The 24,523-nt window shown below is 42.9% G+C and overlaps 1 protein-coding gene across 1 annotated transcript in view; it reads left to right on the top strand.

Annotated features, from left to right (window-relative positions):
* COLQ (collagen like tail subunit of asymmetric acetylcholinesterase) overlaps positions 1 to 24,523 on the top strand; it is a 66,602-nt gene that overhangs the window by 31,927 nt on the left and 10,152 nt on the right. Inside the window, exons 7-15 of the mRNA XM_054991532.1 lie at positions 2,761 to 2,823; positions 5,379 to 5,405; positions 8,233 to 8,277; positions 9,915 to 9,950; positions 10,478 to 10,558; positions 16,050 to 16,146; positions 18,093 to 18,232; positions 20,591 to 20,710; positions 23,824 to 23,944. Of these exons, the coding sequence (XP_054847507.1) occupies positions 2,761 to 2,823; positions 5,379 to 5,405; positions 8,233 to 8,277; positions 9,915 to 9,950; positions 10,478 to 10,558; positions 16,050 to 16,146; positions 18,093 to 18,232; positions 20,591 to 20,710; positions 23,824 to 23,944 (730 nt within the window). The remainder of the gene's footprint in view (positions 1 to 2,760; positions 2,824 to 5,378; positions 5,406 to 8,232; positions 8,278 to 9,914; positions 9,951 to 10,477; positions 10,559 to 16,049; positions 16,147 to 18,092; positions 18,233 to 20,590; positions 20,711 to 23,823; positions 23,945 to 24,523) is intronic.

The raw sequence follows: 24,523 nt of genomic DNA on the forward strand, positions 1-24,523 counted from the left end.
TGCAAAAACTGCAACTTCATATCTTCTCCAGTGTATGTGCTGGGGGGTGGGGGGAGTGGTTGGAGAATGGATAATAGTGGCATCAGAGTGGGATACGTTGTTCATGAATGATATGATCTTGTTATGCCACAGTTGTTAAAAGACACCATAAATTGACTTTTCCATCTTCATCTCTGCTATCCTTCCATATCCCTCCCCCGCCACTGTAGCTATTAGGAAAAAGCATTCTTTATAATATTAAAGCATTCTTTATAATCATCCTTATAATATTAAAACAAAAGATGGGGCACGGGGGGGGGGAAGAGCCATACAGTACAATCCTAAACAGATCCCCTCTTCTATGCCCGTTGACTGTAATAGACTTTGAAGGATGTCATTCTGTTTAGGATTACATGCACTGGTAGTGCCTGTTTGGATCTGAAAATTATGCTTTCTAATCTATCTGGTGGAAATAGATTGTGGCTGTCAGCTCTTGTTTGTTGTTACTCTGTCAGGAATAAGTTGGACTCTTTTGAGTTTGAAAAGCATCTCAAGATAGCATATCAATCAAGTATTCTTTCACTTGGTCATCTGAGGCAGACTCAGCTCGGCTTCCCTGCAGTCACACAGCAGCTTTGGGGAAAAAAATAAATGAGAAAGGCCCAAACAGCCTCAGAATGCCTCCACAGGGGGGAGGGGCTTCTCCATCCCCCATCAAGCCATTTCCCCATGTCAAAATAGCACGGGAGGGAGGTTTTCCCCATTTTTTTCTGTTCCATGTGGAGTGTTCTGTGTACAAGGAGCAGTGAAAACAGAGGGTAAAACTCCCCCTGTAGAAACTTGCAGGGTAACATTGGGCCAGTCACGCTTTTTCAGCCTAAGCTACCGCACAGGATTCTTGTGAGAATAAAATGGAAGAGAGGAGAATGATGAGAGCCACTTTGGGTCCTCATTGGGGAGAAGGTGTGGTATAAATGAAGTATGTAAAATGAATAAAAATGTTTTTTAAAATGTTCAAAACCTGTTCAGGATGGAATTCTTTGATTGTCCCCCCCACCCACCCTCCAGTTGCCATAGATTGAGATAGTCATTTGGTTAGGCCCTGAAACCTCCACACTTCTTTCTCTTTTAAACTTTATTTCAGAAGTACTTTATCCTACCAGTTCCCATGTTTTTTCTCTCTCTTTTACTGTTAGTTTTTTAACCTCCTGTGTTTCTTCCCCACAAAATGTGTTCATTCCTGATAACTTTCTCCCTTTCGTTGTAAACCAGCATGAGGATTCCATCCACCAACTTTCCAGCTAGGCCTAAAAAGAGCCTTTTTTACAGGGAACACAGGCGAGTGAATGATGATCTCTTCCCTGCAGAGCACTGCTGCTGTGCTTTTATAGTGACGCCAGCGTTTCCATTTGTCAAATGATAATCAGGACAGCAGACAAGAAGCCTAGCACAATTGCTTTTTGCCACTTCAAGATTATAATGACTGCCAGAAAACATTTCTTAGTGGCCCAATGTCTGTCAACTATTAATATAGCTCAGAAGAAATTAAGATGCCAGTGCAACTAATTGACCAGGTTATTGGCCCGAACTAACAATTTAAGTGGATTACATTGGTAGATCACCGCAAATGGGGGGTGGGGGCACTGTGGAGCAGAGCCAGACAACCCAGCACAATTGTCAACCTCCAGCTGGGGCCTGGAGATTTCTTGGAATTACACTTGATCTCCAGACTACAGAGATCAGTTCCCCTGGAGAAAATGGCTGCTTTAGAGGTGGCATTATATCCTGCTGCAGTCCCTTCTCTGTCTAGGCTCCACCCCCAAATCTCTAGGAGTTTCCCAACCCAGAGTTGGCAACTTTAAGTACCAGCTGCTGACTTGGAGCATAAGTATTAATGGGGCATCAAGCTATTCTGAAAACCCCTCAAGGATGCTATACCATAGAATCACACTGCCTGGGGCAGGGGTCAGTTGTGACTAATTCTCCATATCTGCCCCTCCAATGCATGCAACCTCTTCCCTTTGCACTATTCATTATGGAGAAAATGGGGAAAGTTGTAACTGGAAAAAAGAACAAAACCCACCTTTATCTGCTTGCAACAGGATTCAAAGTGGGGAAGCAAAATAGATTTTGCAGTTAGGGTTGCCAGGTGTCCAGTTTTCATCCAGACAGTGCATATTTTTGTGGACTGTCAGGGGAAACATTCTCCAAATACCGGACACCTGGCACCACCACCTCCCTCTTCCCCCTGCTTCCAAGCATCTTGCCTGCCCAGCCCAGCTGCCCAGCCGCCACCAATCCAGGGAAATGGCTAGCCAGGCCAGGTGCCTGGCTTCCTGCACAGTGCTGGCAGAAGTGGCCAGCCCATCAGCGCAGCATTGCCCAGGAGTGGACAGCCAGCCTGAGTGCCCAGAAGTTGGGTCAGTGCAATGATGTCAATTCCAGTAGTGACATCATCACACTGGGGCTGAAGTATGAACACGCTCTGTGCATGAACTGTAAGTGCCACACACACCCTTCCCGGGGTCTAGTATTATTCTGGACCCCATCTAGCAACCCAATGACAACAGAGCTTGAGACAGCCCTACTGTATAGTTAGCAGTAGGTCCTTTTGGCTGCTAAAGGCCATTTATTACTTAGAAATAGATAATTTTGAGAGACAGTCATAAATAAGGCTCAGTTACTTGCACGTAAGTCCCCACTATGTCACTGCATCCGAATCACAGTTATTGACACCTTGCCACAGCTGTAACAAATAACACTCTTTATCGACCCTTTTAGGGTGAAAAGGGAGATTTAGGCTTGATGGGCTTGCCAGGCACAAGAGGACCAATGGGCTCGAAGGTTGGTTGATCCGGCTGCTATGTTATTCCACACTGGCTTCTCGTAACTGCTTACAGCTGCTTTCTTGGTTAGCTAGTTGGATGTTGTTGTCTTGTTTTGAACCGTGGAGGGGTTTGAGATAGGGAACAGCTGACAGGCATTTCTTTTTCCATAGCTATCATGAAAGAACATAAAGGCCTTGCCAATAGGTTAGTTGTGTTTGGATTTGTTCTTCAGCTCTGTTATCCTAATCTAGTATAAAAGATTAAATTTAGAAGCAAAGTCCATGCAACTAAATTAGGCAGCAATCCTGAGAACACATGCTGTGAGTAAGCCGCGTAGGAAAAAAAATGGGACTTCTGAGTAGACCTCCTTAGGATTGGTCTCTATGTGGAGCCATTAACAATCCATCCTAAGCAAAGTTACATCCTTCTAAATCCATGGGCTTAGAAGGGTGTGACTCTGGTTGGGACTGTACTGTTATTCTCCTGCTCATCTCCCCAATGGAGAGCCAAACCAGCTTACAAATAGATCGAAATGTAATTTAAATAAAATACAATTCAGATTCATGGGGGGAGGGGAGGAATTAAAAAGACAAAGACAGTGGAAAGAAAAGTGCTGCCTTGATGCTGTACAGCTGGCAGCCCTACATAATGAGCAGCAGCACATAGCCTTACTGTGATGAGTTAGAGAGAGTATCTTTGTTGTCATGCACAGCTCTTTGGCTGTTGGTATTTCTTTTTAAACATATTCATACTTCATTGTAAGTGGAAAGCTACCACTTCCTGCAATGGTTTAGACTACAACCTTTCTTGCCTGGTGTGCTTTTTTTTTTTTAATTTGTAGGGAGTTTTTACAAGGGTCTGAAAAGGTTTGTAGATTTTACAACCTCATTTTGCCTCATCTGTAGACTGGGTGTTTGTCTCTTTCATATCAGCCTACAGTTACGTACTAAGACAGAACTGTGCCCCATCTTTCCTAGTACTGTATTAGCTATCTTTAATGGTAGCAGCATTCCTGAGTCTCAGGGCCAAACTACAAGTGACAAATGACACAAGTTGGACACTTGTCAGCTTCCCTCAAGTTTTGATGGGAAATGTAGGCATCTTGGCGGAATGTTGGACACGTGACAGTTGAAAAGTCCATTGGACAGCAGTCAGAGAGCCAAGCTGCAAGACCAGGATGCCTACATTTCCCATCAAAACTTGAGGGAAGCTGACAAGTGTCCAACCTGTGTCATTCATCACTTGTAGCTTGGCCCTAAGGCAGATCTTTCTCTCCCAGCCCAACCCAGCAACTGACAGTGCAATCCTAAGCAGAGTTGCACCCTTCTGAGCAAATTAACTCCAGTAGACTTAGAAAGATATAACTGTGTTTAAAATTGCCCAGTGAATTTGGACTTTATTTACTATTTTTATTTATTTAATTAATTAATTTATTTTATTCTATTTATATTCTGCCCTCCCCATATCAGCAGGCTCAGGGTGGATTTTTAGGATATTTTCTGGGAGGTGAATCATCAGCTTTCCCAAGTCTGTTAAAGTGGTTTCACATTTGATATTCTGCTATCTGTAAACATAATACCTTCCTTTTATACATATTAGTACACTTTCCACCTGGGCCGTTTTCACACATGCCTAGGGCTGCCAGCCTCCAGGTTGTGGCTGGAGATTTCCCGGAATTACAACTGGTCTCCAGGCCACAGAGATCAGTTCACCTGGAGAAAATGGCTACTTTGGGCGGTGGACTCTATGGAATTATGCCATGCCAAGGTCCTTTCCCTACCCAAACCCCACTTTCTCCAGCTTTCTCCAGGTTTCACCCCCCAGATCACCAGGAATTTCCCAACTTGGTGCTGGCAACCCTACACTTGCCCCGGGAGATCACACAAATGCACAGTATGAAGCGTCTTCCTAGCACGATCTCCTGGCACGATCCCCTTTAATGGCCCAATGACCGTCAGAAAAATGTTAGGTACATCTTCCCAGCGCCTGGCTGTGTGAAAATGGCCTTGGTGGGACAGAACACTGACTCTCTAAACTGCATTTCTGACAATATTGTATTAGAAAGAAGAATGGAAAGCTTGGTGCAAAATTTCTAATGGCTGGCTAAGGTGAAATCCCTCTACTTTTTTCTAATAAAAACATGGAAGAAATACATAGGTTCATTGTTAGTTGAAGATTATTTGATTGCAAAGTGACAAGGCTAGAATATTTTCTGTCACTAAAAGGAATGAAAGAATCTTAGTTGAACCTTCATTAGGATGTAATCCAGAACAGATACATTCTGATCCAATCTCTTTAATATATGCATAGTTATAAAATGTGGCTTTAAAAAAATTCAAAGCAATTTCAAACCTAGCTAGCATGCTTAATGTATCTGAACTTTTAAATTTCTGTTTCATACTAATTTACTGGCTGAAGTATGTTGTTGTAACATTATACCTTTTTATTTGCAATTTCTTTCTAAAGCTACAAAGAAAACTGTTGATACAACTAATAATTTATGGCTTTTTCATCCAGATGTTATGATGTTGTCACCGATAGCAAACATTAAGATATGTATCCTTTTTATAGGGTTACCCTGGAAGTAGAGGAGAAAAGGTTAGTGATGCAAAGCGAAACCTTTTAGTTAATTATTGGAATGCATTGCAATTTATGTTCTTTGGGCAAAAGATATGATATTTAAAAGTTTTAGAAATGTCAGGGCCTGATCCAGTCAAGCACAAACTCTGTGTGTAGAAGTTTCAAGGAGTTTGTATTCTGCATCCTTCTGCCTACTTAAGTGCACGGTGTGTGTGCATGCAAAACACAAAGGACATTGCAAGAATGATGAAATCTGTGCATACTACACATATTCCTATACCGATCTCCATATGCTAAGCAAGTTCCCCACACTTGCAGCATGAGAGATTTGCTGTATGGAGATAGGAACATAAATGAATCTCTCGTTCTCTACAAGCCCCCTTGTGCTGCCCGTATACAAGCACATCCTTTATATTGATGGAAGGAATGAAGAAAATAGAGTTATTTTGAACCTGTTCAGCTCTCCAGATCTCTGGTGGTGTACTTGAACTCAACTGAATCATTCCCTCAGGGGTTTACTGTTAAATCAGTTATGCATATATTGTTAAAACTACTTAATATATGAACTTTGATAAACCAATGTACTGTTTGCAAAGCATTAGCAGAAAACAGTTGACAAAGATACTGTCTCATTGACTACATCCAGGACAGAATTTGGACATGCTAAAATTCAAAGACGAAGTGAAATGAAAATGACAGTCAAAATTCTAGGACTTTTGTTGTAGTTGATTTTGTTATAAAACTTTTATAGGTAAAAAGTTTTAAAAAATTATAGGCCTTATATGACATATATGAAGAAGCCCTATAGCCAAGCCCCTGTCTGGGAACGTGGGTAACGTCAAGACTCAGAGACTTTTAACAAACTTTAGCAAGTTCATCATACACCTGTCATTTGTTGGATTGTAGTATGAAATGATGAACTACGTATCTGAATCAGCAGTCACAGATTACAAACGAAACTTCCATGGGGCTCAGAGTCACCTCATCATTCAATTGAGACTCACATTTGTCCAAGAGCCATCTAGCGATGAACAGACATATGTGAACAGGCCCTAAGTAATACAGATACCCTGGTACAGTGATACTCTCAGAGTCTCATGCCTATTAGGCAAATAAGCTGTTCCCCGCATGGAATGTCTCGTATTAGAGCCTGTTGTAAATAACTACTGAAGACACTGACTATAATGCTGTAATGTCAGTGATTCTGAGAGATGGTTTAATCTACAGTACATCTTCAAAATGGCAGAGTCCAGTAGCACCTTTAAGACTAACCAACTTTACTGTAGCATAAGCTTTCGAGAACCGCAGTTCTCTTCATCGGAGAACTGAAGATCTTGAGAACACACTAAAGGTTCAGTTTGGATATATAGTATATAGGGGACTACAGGAAGGAATACTACCCACAAATTAATATAAAGTTTGAACCATTGGGGGATTGGAGTTCTGCTATGTGCCTAAGTATCATGTATTGTACAATGTGTCAAATCTAGATTCACATCAGCTGGCCATAATGTGTATGTTTGTGTGCTGTTAAGTCACAACCAACTAATGGCAACCAGAGCAAAGGGGCTTTCAAGGCAAGTGAAAAGCAGAGGTGGAGCCATTTTATTTGTCCTATTATTTATCCTAGTCTCTATTAGAGGTGGGCACGAACCACAAAAAAACCAAACCATGAGATGCATGGTTTGTGGATTTTCACAAACCAGGAACCACAAACTGGCACGGAACTGGGCCCAGTTATGAACCAGTTCATGGTTCGTGGGGTTTAAATGCCCCTTTCTGGCTGCTTAGCAGTGGCAGGGAAAGGGGCATTTAACAGTTTAAAGGGCCCTTTCCTGCCTTGCAGGCGGCAGGGGGGATCCTCCCCTGCTGCCTGCCAGCTGACATTTTAAAGGGCCCTGCCATGCTGCAGCCATTTGAGGGGCAGGGAGGCTGTTTTTGGCTTCCTCTGCCACCCTGCAGGCCCACAGGGCGGTGGAAGAGGCAGAAAATGGCCTTGCTGCCCCTCAAATGGCTGCTGCGGGCCATTTGAGGGGTGGCAAGGCCGTTTTCAGCCTTCTTTGCTGCCCTGTGGGCCCACAGAGCAGCAGAGGATGCCGAAAATGGCCTTGCCGCCCCTCAAATGGCCACAGCGGCAGAAGAGGCTGAACATGGCCTTCCTGCCCCTTGTAGGAGGAGGAGGAGGACGCAGTGGGCCCGCAGGCCAAGGTAAGTGTGGGGCTGGGGCTGGGGGGTGGAGACTGGGGCTGGGGGCAGGTGGGGAGGCTGGGGGGTTGGGGCTGGGGTTTGTGGGCTGTTTAAAGGGCCCTGTTGCTTGCAAGTGGCAGGAAAAGTTTAAATGGTCATTTCCTTGGGGAAATGGCTATTTAAATACGACCCAAATGAACCAGTAGACCAGTTTGCGGAAGTTTGTGGAAACCAGCTTCTACGAACCACTGGTTCACGACCCACGAACTGAGTTGGTTCATGGGTTTTTGTGGGTCGTATTCAGGTTTGTGCCCATCTCTAGTCTCTATTCCCCCACCATTATTTTCCTTCTGTTAAAAACTGTAATCACACAAACAAGCAAGCACAAAAATGATAAGGAGGATAATGGTGTGACCCAGCTTAGCTCAGGAAGTACCTCAGTTTTGGGGGGACTGACAACTCATCAGTGAAAGTAGAGAATGGTGTCTAACTCAAAAGTTATCCTCTGTTTGATTGTTTATAATATATCAAGACCCTTTCTGCTACTTGTGGGAGAAACAGAAGTGCTATTTTACCTGTCTTTTGTATTTTAAAAGATATATTTTTTGTTATAAAATAGCATAGGTATAGCCTTAATCTCTGATATGGTTTTCTACAGGGAACTCATGGACAGAAGGGTGACAAAGGCAGCAAAGGTGATAAGGTAAAATTACTTAAGTGTAATTCAACATAGACGTGTCTGCATTTATAGTATGTACATAGTTGTTGAACTATATATAATACAGGTGATGCCTGACATAGGCACATGAATTATTTTAGTCTGCACCAAACCTTCAAAGAAATGTCAGGATTAAAAGCTTATTTAAATAGATGTTTGTGACTAAGGTATGAGCATAATCCCCTCCCCATTGGACTTTTATGATCCATTGAACCCAGTCTATGGAGTTTCTAATGAGAATGATGGAGGTCTTGCCTTTTATGCTCCCTTGTGAAAAAAGGGGGGATACGTTAGATGAAGGAATGGGAAAGGACAGAAGGACCATTTTCTTTTCACTCTTGGGATCCCACTTCTCATAGTTTGTGAAGTTCAATGAAAGACCATCAGAGTGAATCCTCAGGACTGGAAAGAGATTAAATTCAAAATGGAGAAGGGTTAATCCAACCATCCTGCTTTGTGACCTTCTGTGATGGAAAAGATGTAAGAGAAATAGTTGTACACTACAGGATGTGTAGTAGGATATGTACACACATATACACTCGGACATCCAGGAAACTCCAATTACATCAGGAAACACAAGTCTGGGGAAACTGGAGTTACCTGTCCTTAAACCAGCCAAGTCTATGGCATGGCTAGCATCAATCGCAGTGGAAAATTTTAACCTATATTTCTGCCTCATTTGTAAAATCTATCAGCCTTATTTGTAGAATCCACCAACCAGATGAGGCCCCATCAGACTTATTTATCCCATGGGCTAATTAGTAAAGAATCCTGTCCCTTGACTGTTGGTATGCAATAATGGATTGATAGGTCTGCCAGGTTTCTGCATGGTTAGAGCATCTCTTAAATCCCCCTATCACATAGCTGGTATTGCAGGGAGACTACATTTTATCTAGATAACACAATGTGACTCTGAAAGGCACAGGCTCCATGTCTCTGAACAGCAACATTGAAAGAAATCTGAAGCAAAGTTACTCTAATCTAAGACCACTGAAATCACTCCTGGGATTCCAGCTCCTCATAGCTTGTGAAGTTCAATGCAAAATCATCCGAATGAATCCTCAGGACTGGAAAGGGATCAAATTCCAAATGGAGAAAGATTAATCCAACCATCCTGCTTTGTGACCTTCTGTGATGGGCAAGATGTAAGAGAAGTAAACTCCATCTTAGACTGGAATAACTCTGCTTAGGATTTCACTGATTATACTTGAATTGCATAGATTCACGTCTTTGGGCAGATGGGGCAACACAGATGGTAGGGAAAAGAACTAATATGGCAGTCTGGACTGGAAGTTGTAACCACACAGAAGGGGGATTATAAGTCCAAATTTTATTATAACTTTATAGCTATGCTCAAAAGTTGCATTCAGCTCCGTTCACTGCCAATAATGTGCACAGTCTATTTGACCATATGAAACTATATCCCTAGTCCCTGAAGCAAAATGGGCCATAGATATCTGTAACTGTCCATAATTGGGTTTTCAACTGCATTATATTAACATAGTATCAGCAGAAATGAAACAGTAGGGGTTTTGGTCGTTTGTTTTGTATCATGCCCAGACAAACTCAAGCCTATTAATTAAAGAGTATTTCATCCCCCCTGCCCCCATTTTTCCTTGCAGGGACATACAGGCTTCCCTGGAATGCTGGGACAGAAGGTAGGTATATGAGATGTGAGAGACACTTTGCTTAACTGCCATTGATGGATTTAGAATTTTTGATGTATCTGCAGGGGATGTATCTCCCCTGCAGATGGGAGGGGGAAATTGTCACGAGTTTCTTCCTCCTGCTAATTCCCCTTTCATTATGGGGCCCAAAGGGCCTCACCCAAAAGCAATGTACCAATTTTTCTTGCTGACACAGACATGTCTCCTATTAGTCAGCAAGAGGGCTAGAGTGACCTTGCCCCCTCCCCAGTTATTTCTGCCAATGCCCTTGCCAATAACCGCATTTCAAGGGCATGTTGGACTGCGGTGGGAGGGGGAGGAGAGAAGTCACACTCCACTGATGGAAATCCATCTGTCAGCAGTACTTTTCAGCAGGATCCAAGCTGCAGTTATGGATTCCAATTTAGAACCATCACTCTTCTGCACATAATCCATCGCTGTGTCATACACAAGACAAGTTATATAACAAGTGTATATCTTTGTACTAAAATTGTTCTTCCTTTTTAAACCCTATTAAGGGAGAAATGGGCCCAAAGGGAGAGCCTGGTTTATCAGGGCACAGAGGACCTACAGGAAGGCCGGGGAAACGAGGCAAACAAGTAGGAATCCTATGCTGTCTTTTAAGTTCCTTCCTAATATGTTTATAGTTGTGCTGTATATCCTTGATCTCATAGGTTTTCAGTAACTAACATTTTTTTTCTGTATAGAAAAGTTACTGGATCAAATGAACACCTTGTAAGTAAAAGGTCACATTTGTGTTCATATGAGTCATGAAAAAGAACGAAATGAATTATCTAGGGGAATATATTCACATATAGTTCCCTTGTGAAAAGAATTATCTCTTTTTATTTAAATCTTAATCATGAAGTATTTGTATCAAATGAAGAGTATTTACTGATAAGTCATTTACCTAAGGAATGTATGGTACATGAGGAAATCACCAAGACCATTCGAAATCATCAAAAGATGTCTATCTAAAAAGTGGTGTGACAAAGCTTTATATAGAAGTAGGGTTTGGCTGGATGGGTCAAAGTAACAGGTTGAGTCATTGAGCAAGCAAGTGATGGATGATTATGCCTAGAACATTGCACTGAACTCTTGGTACTACACACCATTATTATGTCAAGGATCTGCAGAGAGGGAAGGCTGTGTTATGAGTAAGTAAGCTGGCCAGCGCTCATAACAAATTAGTCTATAGAGAAAGGTGGCGGCGGAGACTGCTGTCAAGTCAGAGTTGACTTATGGCAACCCCTGGTGGGATTTTTCATGGACTAACAGAGGTGCTTTGCCATTGTCTGCCTCTGCAACCCTGGTCTTCATTGGAGATCTCCCATCCAATTACTAACCAAGGCCAACCCTACTTAGCTTCTGAGATCTGACGAGATCAGGGCTGAATCCACATTACCTTGGCACGTCCCGGTGTTGCACTAAATGTTCGGTAAACACCCGGAAGTATAGCGTCTTTCTAGTGCGATTCAGAAATCGCGCTTGAAAGACACTATACTTCCGGGTGTTTAGCGAACATTTAGTGCAACACCGGGATGCGCCGAGGTAAAGTAGATTCAGCCCAGGTTCACCTGGGCTATCCAGGTCAGGGCAAAGTTAAATATATTATAGAGAAAGGTATAATATATTTAACTTTGCTGTATCATTATTCATTCCAGAAGCACTGACTATGTACATTGGGAAAGAATCTCCTAGGTACTTTTTGACATCCCACATATATACAGAATTTTTTTCTGTGTATGATAGGAAGTAACATTTCTGTGAACCAACAGTATTTTAGATATATTCAGCAAGCTGTTTTCATGACTGTTTGAGACAGCTCAGAACTGTGGAATACATTTAATTCTATTACAGTTATGAAAAGGCTCAGCTTTCCAGCACTGGAAAGCTTTTGCTCCATTGAGGGGTAACCTAATTCTACTGGCTTCATTTTCACATGTCAGTCTGCAGTTGTCTTTGAGAACATAAGTAGAGCCTGCTGGATCAGACCAGTGGCCTATCTAGTCTAGCATACTGTTACACACAGTAGCCAACCAGTTGCCCTGGAGAGTTGTGAGTGGATGCAGGGGAAAGAGTGGTTGCTGGCAGCTGTGCACTGCTGGGGCTTTTGGGTGGGGCCATGCCAGTAGCTGTCACTACCCCTTTTCCATTGCATAAACACCTATGGGCTATGCTATAGTTTTAAATGGCATAACTTTTTGGTGGTTTAGAGTGGTGTTCCTGGCCTGGGAGGGCTTAAGGAACTGACAAACTCCTGCCATGCCCCTTACCCACTGTTTCCTGCTCTGGGGGCCATGTTGGGGCAGCGCTGGCAGCCAGGACCGGTGTGACAGCACTAGGATGCTGTACCAGTGCAACTCCAGCTTACACTGCCATGTTTCAGGGATACACCAGCATAGTACCCAGTCAGCTACCTGTTCCCCCCACCTCAGGACTGTGCTGTTCAAGTTATAGCCTTTACCTAGGACCGTATATCTTCCAATGTGCCAAGTGGCAGCTTCAGAATAAGTGTAGACAAAGACTATGCCTTTTGTCTTTTATGGATTTTAACTCCACAGGTAGGCTTGCCAGGTTCCTACCGATGGCAGGCAATCTCCCAGTGATTGTAGCCTCTGTCTGCTGATCACTGATGACTGTTAGGAGTAGGCAGGCTGCTTGGAGATTGCCTGTCATCTACAGGAGCATAGGACAATAGCAATCCCAACTGTAACTGACTAACTAGTTAAATTTAAAGTTGATCGTTTGGAAAATCACTATTGCCTTGTAAATGACTATGGATTAAAGCCTCTCCTTTGGAGAATCCGTTTGGAAATGGCACGTTCTTGAAAAATGACTTTTCTGGAAACGAGGTGGTCAATCAAGACAGCTCCTTGTTGAATGGAGTCTTGGAAAACATCTTCTTTTCCCTTAAAAGCAATAAAAGAAAAAAGTTGCACTTTAGTCACTTTACTGGACTCTTGGACTTACCTATCATTTATACTTCATGTCAATGAATGGTGCTTATTTATAACGTTTTTATCTCCATTAAGAGAATTGTGACTCTGTAATTGGATGCAAAACTGAATGAATATAACTGAATGGTTTCTGTATGATATAAACCATTGTATAAATTCTTGTATATATAGCCTTAATTTTAACTTGTTAGTCAGTTACAGTGGGAATTCTTGGTTTTTTTAGCTTATTGCTGTAACTCTCTTTTGTTCATGGTTATCAGCAGGAACCTAGCAAGAAAGCAAGGGAAATGGGTGTGAACATGCTGGCATCCCCAGCCAGTTATGTCTGTTTTGATGCAACGCAGAAGCAAAAGCATCACACCACATTTTCTCTAGGTTTTGCGCCTGTTCCTAAAGAACTGGCCCCAGTGCCTCTGGGTCACACAGGAAGTAGCATCATTGTCTGGCACTGTTGATGCACATGCATGAAGATGGGGGAGTGCCCACTGCCCTAACACCCATTAGTTACTAGGGGGGACCTAGCAACCCTACCAACAAGTCACAATTCCCCCCCACCCCCCCCACCCCTACCCCGCTTGGGGCTTTTGTGCACACAAACTGAGGCTTCACTTCATGCATCTGATGCAGGTTATGCTACAATTAAATCTATTAGCCATTAAGATGCCACAAGGCTTTAAAAAAAACTGCAATGGATTACCACAGCTATCCCCCTGGGGTTTTTTATTGGATGGATTTTTATTATATGAGGATATGTGGTTTTGTGCATATACAGAAATGCTTGTAAAACCATCATTTCCTTTGACATTTGTTAACCCTAAAGCTGACGTGCACTTCCAGCGACAGAGACTACACCAATACCAGAACCTATTTACCAGATGTGACAAGCAAACAACTTTCAGCATAAAACTGCTGTGGGTGACTTGCTTGTTAAGGGCATTATTGAATACAATAATGCTTTCTGTTCTGTTCTTAGTTATTCCGCTGCAGAGAGTTAATGTCTGAAAGTCTTCAGTGTTGCTTTAAAAGAGATGGACTGCTGGCAGAGCTGGGGCAGTCAGGGATCTGGCCTCAACTTAAATAGCTATTGGTTGAATAAGAGGTGACTCTTCTCACCTACTCAGTCATTTCCTGACTTCAGAGCCAGCTGAGATCCCTATATAAATTGCTTGCTGCGGCAGCTAAATTGAGAAGGTGTTACTTCCTCTTCCATTCTGAGATGCATCTTCATTACCTCATTGCCTCCTTCAGATTTAGATTGAGTCTTCTCAAGCATAGCCATTCAGTTACAGTAAGGCAGCTTCCAAAATTTCCAACTTTTACCAGCCAAAAGAACAGAACGTGGTTGTGCAATGCTACAGGTTTCAGCCTTACAGGACCCAACCCCCAAATGGGTTCCTTAGCATTTGTGGCATGCCAAGTTGCTTACTAGAGATTGCTGGGAGTATTTATTCTGCAAGCTGTCCAAACACAGCCTGCAGTAAAACTGATTCAGTGAGGATGCTGAAGTTGGTTCCCTCTTCTGTGCTTGCAGCTCCCAATTCCTTGTGGTCCACTTTTTATTTTGGGGTGCAGAGCTTTTACATAATCCTAAATATTTGTGGTTGGATTCACGAATAAGGAACTAGGAACTGCAAATAAGGAACAGGGAGCTAACTTCAGCCTCATGATGCAGTGCTTGGTTGCTGTAGGAATGATGTGCAAAGAAACCACATCATGCTTTGTACTGTAAATCATAGTTACTGGACTAAATTAACTGCATTAAGCTGCAGGCCTTAGTAGTGTGTTCTCACAGAGTTTCTGCACATTAAAAACCAGCCTGTTCTTCTCATCAGCATGGCGCTTTATTTTCATTAGATTTTCAGAAAGCAAACAGCCTTTGCCCATTATGTTTCACATTCAGTCTACACAGATATTGAAAGAAAATTGTCTCCTATACTTCAGGTGACATGTGGATGCATCAGTGTATGAGTAAACCCATATGAGTTGGTGTAGCAATATACAGGTCAAAGCAATCCATGGCTCTTGAGCAGAAGGAGCAGTATGCCATTTAAAACTGAACATCTAAAAGGGGAGGGGAGTTCTAGGAAAACTTAAAACCTTGCTCTTCCTTTTTAGAAATTACATATCCTATATTTCTCCAGTTACGTTTTCATGTGTTTTTGATAAGGCTGTTGTCTGAATAAAGTCATTTAGTTGATTAATCACATGGGTTTAAGTTGGTTAAATCTGCATAGATATACATATTTATGTATATAAAACAATTACTTTGAATAAAAACACAGAGGAGTAGCAGTCTGCTGCAGCCAAAATAACCAAAAGGATTCCAAAAAGGCTTCACACATTGGCTTGGGTCCCATCTAGAGGTTTTATAGGTGCAGGGTGTGTGATTTTTGCTCATTTCCCCCTTCCACAAGAGACTTTTGACATCCCCCTCCAAACTATTCCTGCAGGCCACAGAACTTTAACAGCCTCACCATCTTTCAGAACCATACCTTTTGCAAATAATTTTTCTTTACAGATAATGAAATTGCATTGCCTTGGCCATAGAGTCATAAACAAATGACAGTGCAATGGTCTAAACCTTTTTATTTCATGCAGGGCTTGTTTTGCTCTCTGTGATGTAATTAGTAGCCAAATCTGGCTAACTCCTAGTCCTAAGGAAGAAGGCCAGTTCAGAAAATTAAATTTTGTCAAAGCAACAGTTGGGGCTGCAGAAAGGTGTAAGCAAGGTTGTTGGGAAAGGGTTGTGTACCATTTAGGAACCCATGAGCCTCCTCCCCATGCCAGAAATTCTAACTTAAGGGTATTTGGTACAGCTCAAATGGGAAACGTGGAATGTGTTCAATTGAGTATTTAATCGGATCACTCAGAGTTAAAAGCAGTAAACAACTGCATATTTTTAAGAGATACGTGGATCATGCTGCTTAAGGTGCTGCTGTTTTGACTTGCTTCCATTCAGAATAAAATTTTGCTTTGAAGTTTTGACCTTGGATATAAAAGAAGAAAAAGATGTTATCTTTTCCAGGGCACAACAGCTGAATTATGTTATGTGCTTTCATGTTATAAAAGAAGTACCGAATGCATTAAGAAACATTTAAGACAGCCCCCGCCCCATTTTTTTTTAAATCAGGGACAAAAAGGAGACATGGGACCTCCTGGAATTACAGGTCGACCTGGAAAACCTGGTCCTCCAGGTCAGCCTGGACCACCAGGAACATTGATATCAGGTAAGAGATGCCCTTTCCCTTTCCTCCCTTATGGTATCTACACAGGCAAAAGTAATTTAAATTTCTTACTGGCACTGTCTCTCTAAGGGGGTTCAAAGCAGACGATGGGAGGTACCACTTTAGGCTCTTGTTTGCTACATACTAGCGTGTACTAGCTTACCTTACTACCCTGGATATCTATGAAACAACACTAGCAGAAGAGAGTCAAATTTTCAGGCGCAGTTCTAGAGTGAGGCTTTGTTTTTTTTTCCCTCCAGTATAGCTGGAGCTTTTTGCTCACAGTCACAAACTACATCAAGTACCATAAAGTGATAAATAGATGCAAAAGTGTTTCCTGCATGGTAACTTTACAACATTTCAGAATCTATTCTGCTTCCCATGTTCTCTCAAGTTCTGCACCTGCAAGGGAGTCATGGGAATCAGAAATGTTTTTTGTCAGTTTTTTCCCCATTTTTCCCCCTGTGCACATTCTGCGATTTTTTAAAAGCTGCTGCCCTGTTGCAGCTGGCACACGTTCTGTCTGTGAAGAATCAAAAACTCCCTTCTGCTTCTCTTCCCCCGCTTTTTTACTGGGAGCTGATTGCTCTGTCCACCGGTAACCCCTCCCACCCTCCTCAGCTCTCTGAACTTCTTTCCCTCATTTTTATCAGTAAAGTGAGGTAAGGGTGATAAGGCTGCTTCTCTGTTTGCTTCCTTCCTCACGGGTATGCACACTCTCTCTTTTTTCCAAAGCCAGGAACCAGTCCTAACCTTGCTGCTTATTCCCTGCTGGCTTTAAAAGCCAGAAAATGGTTAAATGGCTGCTTTTCCCTTCCTCCTTCAGGGGTATGCACACATTTTTTTTTCAAAGTCAGGAATCGGTTGTAACATAGTAATGTTACTGCACATTCCTCCTGGCTTCAAAAGCTGGGAATGGATTAAATGGCTGCTTTTCCCTCTCTCCCTCCCGGCATGTTTCAGACTTCTTCTAATGCCAAAGAGGAAAAAAACCCAAGTGTTTTGCACAGCCATTTGGAAACAAAGCAGCAGGGAAGCTGCCCAGAGGGAATGAAGTAGCAGCATTTTAACCATTTCCTGGCTTGGCTTAAAAAATGAGAGTGAAACAAGCAGGAAAAGTACATGTTTTCTCTCAGAACCTTGCTACCAGTTCCCTCTCCAGTGGACACAGGACAGCAAAAATGGGTGGGAGAACATGATCCAACATTGCAATGTTACCACACATGCGAAAACATTAAAAAAAAAAAAGACGTCAGCTCCAGCCCCCATATAATGCGGCTTCAAACACACAAATCTCAACTCGTCAGCAAACACCAAATTGCCTTGAAGTCTTGCAGTGCAGAATGATGGGACCCCAAGCTGTTTCAGCACCGATTGACGTGAATGTTCATCAGCATCACTGGCTTAAAGTGTGCCGTGCAGAATGGGTTATGGTGCTATGATTTAAGCCCTTTGGTTTCATGAAGTACGCCTGCTTGATACTGCACTCTCAGTTTCTCACTATTAAAGCAGTAGCGTTGTTTTCCCCTTCCTTCAGGACCACTCACTGCAGGGAATTCAGTCTCGGGATACATCATATGTTGTCATCTGCTGCATATTTAATGGTGGTGTGTATGAATCTGTGAACTGATACAATGAAAACAGATAACTCCATATGAACTACAGATGAGAGACTTGTCGATATTCTCAACCTTTTGCATATCTTTCTGTCAATGTCAAGAATAATATATTCAGTTATTTATCCTCTCATCTCCTCTGTCATGGATTAAACAATGGCTGAAAAAGATATAACCAGCAGCATTTCTGAAGCGTTACATTTTTTTTTGTCAATGTGCATGAACTTCGAGCAAAGTTCCATATATTACCTAACAAAATGTATAAGGTTCTACCACTCACCAACTTGAGGCTTTCAGTTTTTCTTTTCTGGATGTCTTTTTTCCTCTTTCTAGAGCAACTAACAGTCGGGCCAAAAGGGGAAAGAGGGCTTCCTGGACCTCCAGGGAAATGTCTCTGCAACTCCCAGCAAAAATTGAATATCCCACCATATGAGGAACCACTGTTTGGACATGTTTATTCAAAAGTTCCTGCAGTAAGTGAGTTTGTTTAGGAATTGTTGTGGGTCAAGGAATTCTCAAAGGTAAAGTTGCTGCTTTGGTTAACTTGAACTGGTTCTATATGTTTGACAGTACAGTTAATTTTTTCTAGACATAAGGTGGGGTTGGAGTTTGTGGGATTTGGGCCATTTAAAAGGGGGAATCCCCCCACTGCCTGCCAGCTGATAGTTTAAAGGAACATGCCGCTTGCAAGTGGCAGGAAAAGGCCCTTTAATGATCAAATTCCCCTTTCCCTGCCGCTGCTAAGCGGCCGGAAAGGGGCATTTAAATCCCACGAACCATGAACTGGTTTGTGAACTTGCCCCAGTTCGTGAGAGTTCGTGGTTCCTGGTTTGTGGAAACCCCACGAACCACAAACCACATGGTTCGGGTTTTTTGTGGTTTGTGCCCATGTCTAATTATTACTCACTCGCAGTGTAATCCTTTGCAGTATTTCACCCTTCTAAGCTCATTGACTTCATTGCGCTTAGAAAACTGTGACTTTAGGATTTCACTGTATATTCTCCCAGTTTCTTTATAATACTGTACACTATTGGAGGGGTAGCAGCACATCAGCCTGTGTTTTTGAGACAAAGTTCTTTCTTGATGGGGAAAAGGATGTTATCCACCTGCAGATGATGATACAGAAAAATAGTCCTTCTCTTACTTAAGCCAGTCATTGAAATCACATTTATATTTTCTGTAATCAAATCACAGCATTGAGTAAGGTTGCTGGGAAAATAGTTTGCAGCAATGTGAGCTGTGTGGGACATGGCTGTACCAGTATCATGAGCATGTATTGAACAGTGCCTGTGCCATCGCAACTTGTGCCTCAAGTTTCTTGTCCTTCCTCTCATTTTAAATTAAAATTTTAAAATGCCTTAAAATGTTTTAAAATTCAAGTTACCCCTTCCCCCATTTGGAGTTTGGGTATTCCACCCTCCAAAGATAGAGCACTTCTCTTCCCCGATCAGATTTTTAAAAAAAAATTACATAAGACAATTCCATCCTTGTTAAGTCTATTCTTTAGTTATATGAAGATAAGAATAGAAAACTACTGGCTGTGGATCATAACTAGACATGGGCACGATCGGAATTACGGTCTGAAAATTGCCCCGATTTTGGCATTTGTGCCATTGGGACTGGGCTGATCGGTTCCGTCCACGGCTCCCAGTTCAACGGTTGAGTGGGGCGCTCTATCGGGTCTCGATCGGATCGATCGGTTTACGTTCGGGATTGCAGACAGTCTGGCGCCAGCCATCTGTTCCCAAGGGAACGGAGCCCCGTGGAAACGGAGCCTGGGGGATGCCGGAGCTGTTTGCCCTCCTTCTGTCGCCCTGGAAACGCGAATGGAAGCCCAGCTTTCCTTGATCAGCAGGCCTTCCTTCCAACCATGGAGCAGCCAGAAAAGCGTGCATCCATCTCGTCCATTTGGGAGAAGAGAGGGGAGGGCGGGGGAAAGGGTTGTTCTTCTGTAGCCATGGGCACTCGAATCTCATCCCTGCAAAGCCTGAGAGGCAGCTCTTATGGCCAAACACAGCCCTCCTGCGTAGCAGACCCAGGCTTTATAAATAGCCATGTGCTGCGCAACAAAGTTTCACTTTCCGCTTGCGGGTGGAGTGTGACAGAGGCGAGCTCTCGCTTGCCGCTTTTGGAGAGAAAAAGCACGCGCGCGAGAGAGGGAGCTTTAGCTTTGGGCTTCAGCGGATAGGGAATTAGGGAATAGGGAGCTATCTCCTCTGGTTCCAGGGCTGCCGCCTAGCTCTGGGGCCAAGCTCGGTGGGCACCTTGGCTGAGGGCTCAGGTCTGGGGGGGAGTGTTGCAGCTGGGCTTGGGCTCTATTCCTATTCTCTCTCTCTGCTTCCAGGGCTGCCGTCTAGCTCTGGGGCCAAGCTCAGTGGGCACCTCATAACACAAAATACAGGGCCAGTTCCAGGTTTTGGTGGTCCCTAGGCTGACAGCACCTGACCTTCTCCTACCCACTTGCTTGCATACCCTTCCCTGACTATACTGGGCATTGTATGCAGCTGGAACTAAGGGTGGTGGGACTGATCACAGCCAGCAGATGGGAAGGTGAGTGGTTGAGGAGTGGCAGCTGTGGGCCCCACTGGAAGACATGTCCCTTGTCAGCTGCCCCTCTCAGGGTAAGCTGAGGCTTGCCCTATGAAATGCATTCCTGGTCATGATAACAAGTAGTTTTGGAAGTGGGGTAGAGGAAAACTGGCTCTAAGCAGTGGTCCTAAGCTTCACATTTGGATTCAGCCATACAACCTCTCTTACAACTTACTATTCTGATTGAGTAGATTCTATGGAAATCTAGTATTCCAGTACTTCCCATTGTTTCTTTTTTCCAGATTTTTGTTGTGAATAATCAGGAAGAACTGGATAGACTAAATACTGAAAATGCATTAGCATTTCGTAGAGATCAGAGATCTTTGTATTTCAAGGATACTTTTGGATGGCTTCCAATCCAGGTAAACAAAAAAGTACAGTCTTTTGTCTTCAATCACAGGTTAAGGGAGTGGTATGGAGAAGTGTGATATGTGATCCCATGGCCTGCCAAGGATGGGCTGGGAAACTCCTGAAGATTTGGGTGTGGAGCCTGGGGAGGGCAGGATTTGGGGAGGGAAGGGACCTCAGTGGAGTATAATGACTTAGAGTTTACCCTGAAAAGCAGCCATTTTCCCCCAGGGGAACTAATCTTTGTAGGGCCTACTTCTGACTACTTCTGCATGGTTAAGTAACAGGCAACATTATGTCTCTACTGGCTTTGTAGTTTAATGCTTTTTTGATCGTGGGGCATGTGAAAAAGTAAAGACTTCTAAAATATACCCTTTTGACTTAAAGGCACTGTAACAATTTTTGTTTTAACATTTGCCATGGACCTTTATTAAAGCTCCTCCTTAAGTTACATTAAACTTTTACCACAGGAGGTCCCTGGTCATCAACCATCATTTCCACACAGAGCTTCAGGTATTCTTTACCCAGGCTTTTACCTTGAGAACACCTTTTCTTTGGGGTTTGAATCCCATTGCTAATACCACCTGTGACTTTTGCCCTGTTCATGTGACCTGTATATTGCTGCTTGCCAAAGGTTTTTGCTGCCACCAAAGGCTTTGACATTAGATCTCTTCTGTTTGTCCTGTATTATAGGAAGGCTTAGTTATAGATCGTAGTATGACAGAATGGTCAGCATATCAGAGTGGTTGTGACTGTGAGTAGGAGTGTGCAATTCGGGTTTCCGATTTGGACCCAATTTGTAAAGATTCAGAATGTCCAAATCAGGCCCACATGCTGAACCCGATTTGGAAATGCTGGATCAAAGCTTCCTGAAGCGATTCAGGTTGCTTTGGGAAGCTTCAGGACACTTTCAAACCCTTTAAACTTCAGCTGGCAGGTGGGGGTTCCTCCCACCTGCCAGCTGAAGTGTAGGAAGGGCCCTTTCCTGCCACTTGTAAGTGGCAGAGAAAGGGCCCTTTAAACTTCAGCTGGCAGGCACAGGGGGATCTCCCTGCGCCTGCCAGCTGAAGTGCAGGAAGCCCCGCCGCTGCTTATTTTCCCCCATGGGAGGGGGAGTAGGGAACCTCCCTCCTTCCCCTCCAATTGGGGGTGGGGGGTGGGAATAAGTGGTTTCCAGAGTGGCTTGCCACTTTAGAAATTGCTTATTTCCTAATCTTTTTCCTGCTTTGCAAATTCTGAAGTGGGAAATTCAAATCTTTCTGTCCCTGCACATCCCTAAACATCCCTAGTTGTGAGGTTAAAAAGGGATCCTATATTCCAGATGAATCAGGTATTTTGCTTAACTGGAAATAGAACTTATTTATAAGTACACAATCTTGCAGAATATTGGTAAGTGTATTGGTTTCAGAATAGGTTCATATGCTTGGTGGTTTTAAAACAGTTATGTTTTACAGAATATTACAGAATATATTCACAGAACTAGTCACAAAGACTAATTTTTCAAACAGATCTTCACTACCAGAATAAACACTCCTCTCATCCACACAGACAAAGATTCACTCAGGCTTTTCCACACAGCTTGCCTGACCTAAGGTTGCCAACCTCTAGCTAGTAGCTAGAGATCTCCCAGAATTATAACTGATCTCCAGGCCATAGAGATCAGTTTCTCTGGAAAAAAATTGCTACTTTGGAGGATGAACTCTATGGCATTATACCCTGCAGAGGCCTTTCCTCTCTCTAAACCCCACCCTCTCCAGATTCCACTCCCCAAATCTCCAAGAATCTCCCAATCTAGAGCAGGCAAGCCTAAAATAACATCTCTTTGAGACACTCACAGACTGACCCAGGCTCTCACACAGTTAGCCTGTCTTAGACAGAAGAAATACATTCTTTGAGACACACACAGACAGCTCAGGTTTCCACAGTTTGCCTGACTTAGCCAGAATGAATACTTTTCTCTCGGCACTCTGACTGAACCTCCAGTTCACTTCCCCCACCCCAAGCAGGTACAGCTACCATCCAATCACAACAGACTCCATTCACCCATCCAACCTCACTCCTCCTTACTTTAGAGGCCTGCATTTTAACCCACACTAACCAATATTCAAAACCCCCATTAATGCACAGAAACTTATTCGCATGCAAAGTAATATAGGCACCATCCGTAAAGGGTAAATAAATGTCTATTATAAAATAACATGGTTTACATTAACAGGCCGTTTCCACACTACTTACCTTCTTCTGGAACGGGGTGCAACGTCATGAAAAAAACCGCAGAAGATAGCATCTTCTTGTGCAAGTTTTGCATGATGTCGCGCAAAACTTGCGCGAGAAGATGCTATCTTCCGCGGGGGGGGGGCAGGGGGGGGTTGTGACGTTGCACCCCGTTCCGGAAGAAGGTGAGTAGTGTGGAAACAGCCACAGATTTCAGAGATTCACAAATTAAGACTGTGAAATACACATTATATTATGCTTGGAAGCAACAAGATTTCTAGCTAATTCTGGAATTAGTCAAATCAGAGCTGAAAATATTATGCAATATTTTTCAGTAAGTAAAAGAATCATTTCCACAGATGTCACAAGAAACTTCAGTTTGTTCACAATACACATGGATGTAGCTTGTTACCATTCTCACATTCTCCTTTCCTCCTTGCCTTGTGGGCAGAAAATGATTGAAACCTTCTCAGTTTTGGATTCCCTGGAATCAAGTTCCATTATTTCATGGTGTCCAAATGCAGGCACCTTGACAAACTGGAGGTTGCTTCCTTCACACTAATTTGAATTCTAACCAAAGGTTTAATCCCAATGTTGAGACCTAGTTTGTAGGTAGGAAACAGAACGGCAGTTTGCCTAGGCGTATAAATTGAGATGTAATGCCAAATTGGAGCTTGATCCAAGGCTTCTGAAATTGGAACACCTTCAGTCACACTTTGCATGTAAGCGGAGGAGAAAAGGAACATGTGAGCATGGTGTACAAGCCAGTTTGTCTACCATCATGAACAATGTTGTGATGTCTGAAATGCAACCATTCATACTTTCCAGTGCTTGTGTACGTCCATTGCTTACCTCCCAGGACAATAAGGGTTGTTATAGTTCAGTTCAAATGACTATGCATTTATGCCAGCAGCTTACTCCTTTCTATCCTGTGGACTACCCTGTTCAAGATGGCAGTACCTGTGGAGATGGGATCCTCCAAGACGGGGAAGAGTGTGATGATGGCAATACCATTGTGACAGATGACTGTATAAGTATGTTCGATCTGTTCAGGTTTTATTTCTTACCTTATTTTACATGAAGATCCTAAAATAAATGGATGGACTGTTTCTATGTTCCACTAACATAGGATCCAGTGCACAATCCTATGCAAGAATTGGTTCCTAGCTTCATGTCGGCCAATAATTTATTTAATTTATTTATTTAGACAATTTGTATGCCTCTTCTCCAGAAATTTAAGGCAGCTCTCTATTAAAATAATAAAATAAAACAAGTCAATAAAACTGACCAGCTCATAAAACCAGGTCAATTTTTTAAAAAATATACCAGGGTATAAAAGCAGCATAAAACAGACAGAATAGTCCTCTCAGGCTTGAAGTAGACCATAAAACAGCTAAAGGTAAGACCCCCACCCTTAGTTAAAGCCATAGAGAAATGTTTTGGCTTAGCACCTAATTAAAGTAAGATAGGCAAGGTCAAGGGGGAGGGTTGTCCAAAGAGACAGTGCCACCACTGAAAATGCCCTGTCCTTAGTTGCCATCCACTTCACCTCTGAAGGGTACAGACAGCAGAGCTTGGAAGGCAATGTGTCTGCAGCTTTGTGCATTTCTGCT

Source organism: Eublepharis macularius, chromosome 11 (genome assembly GCF_028583425.1).
Source record: "Eublepharis macularius isolate TG4126 chromosome 11, MPM_Emac_v1.0, whole genome shotgun sequence".
NCBI lineage: Eukaryota > Metazoa > Chordata > Lepidosauria > Squamata > Eublepharidae > Eublepharis > Eublepharis macularius.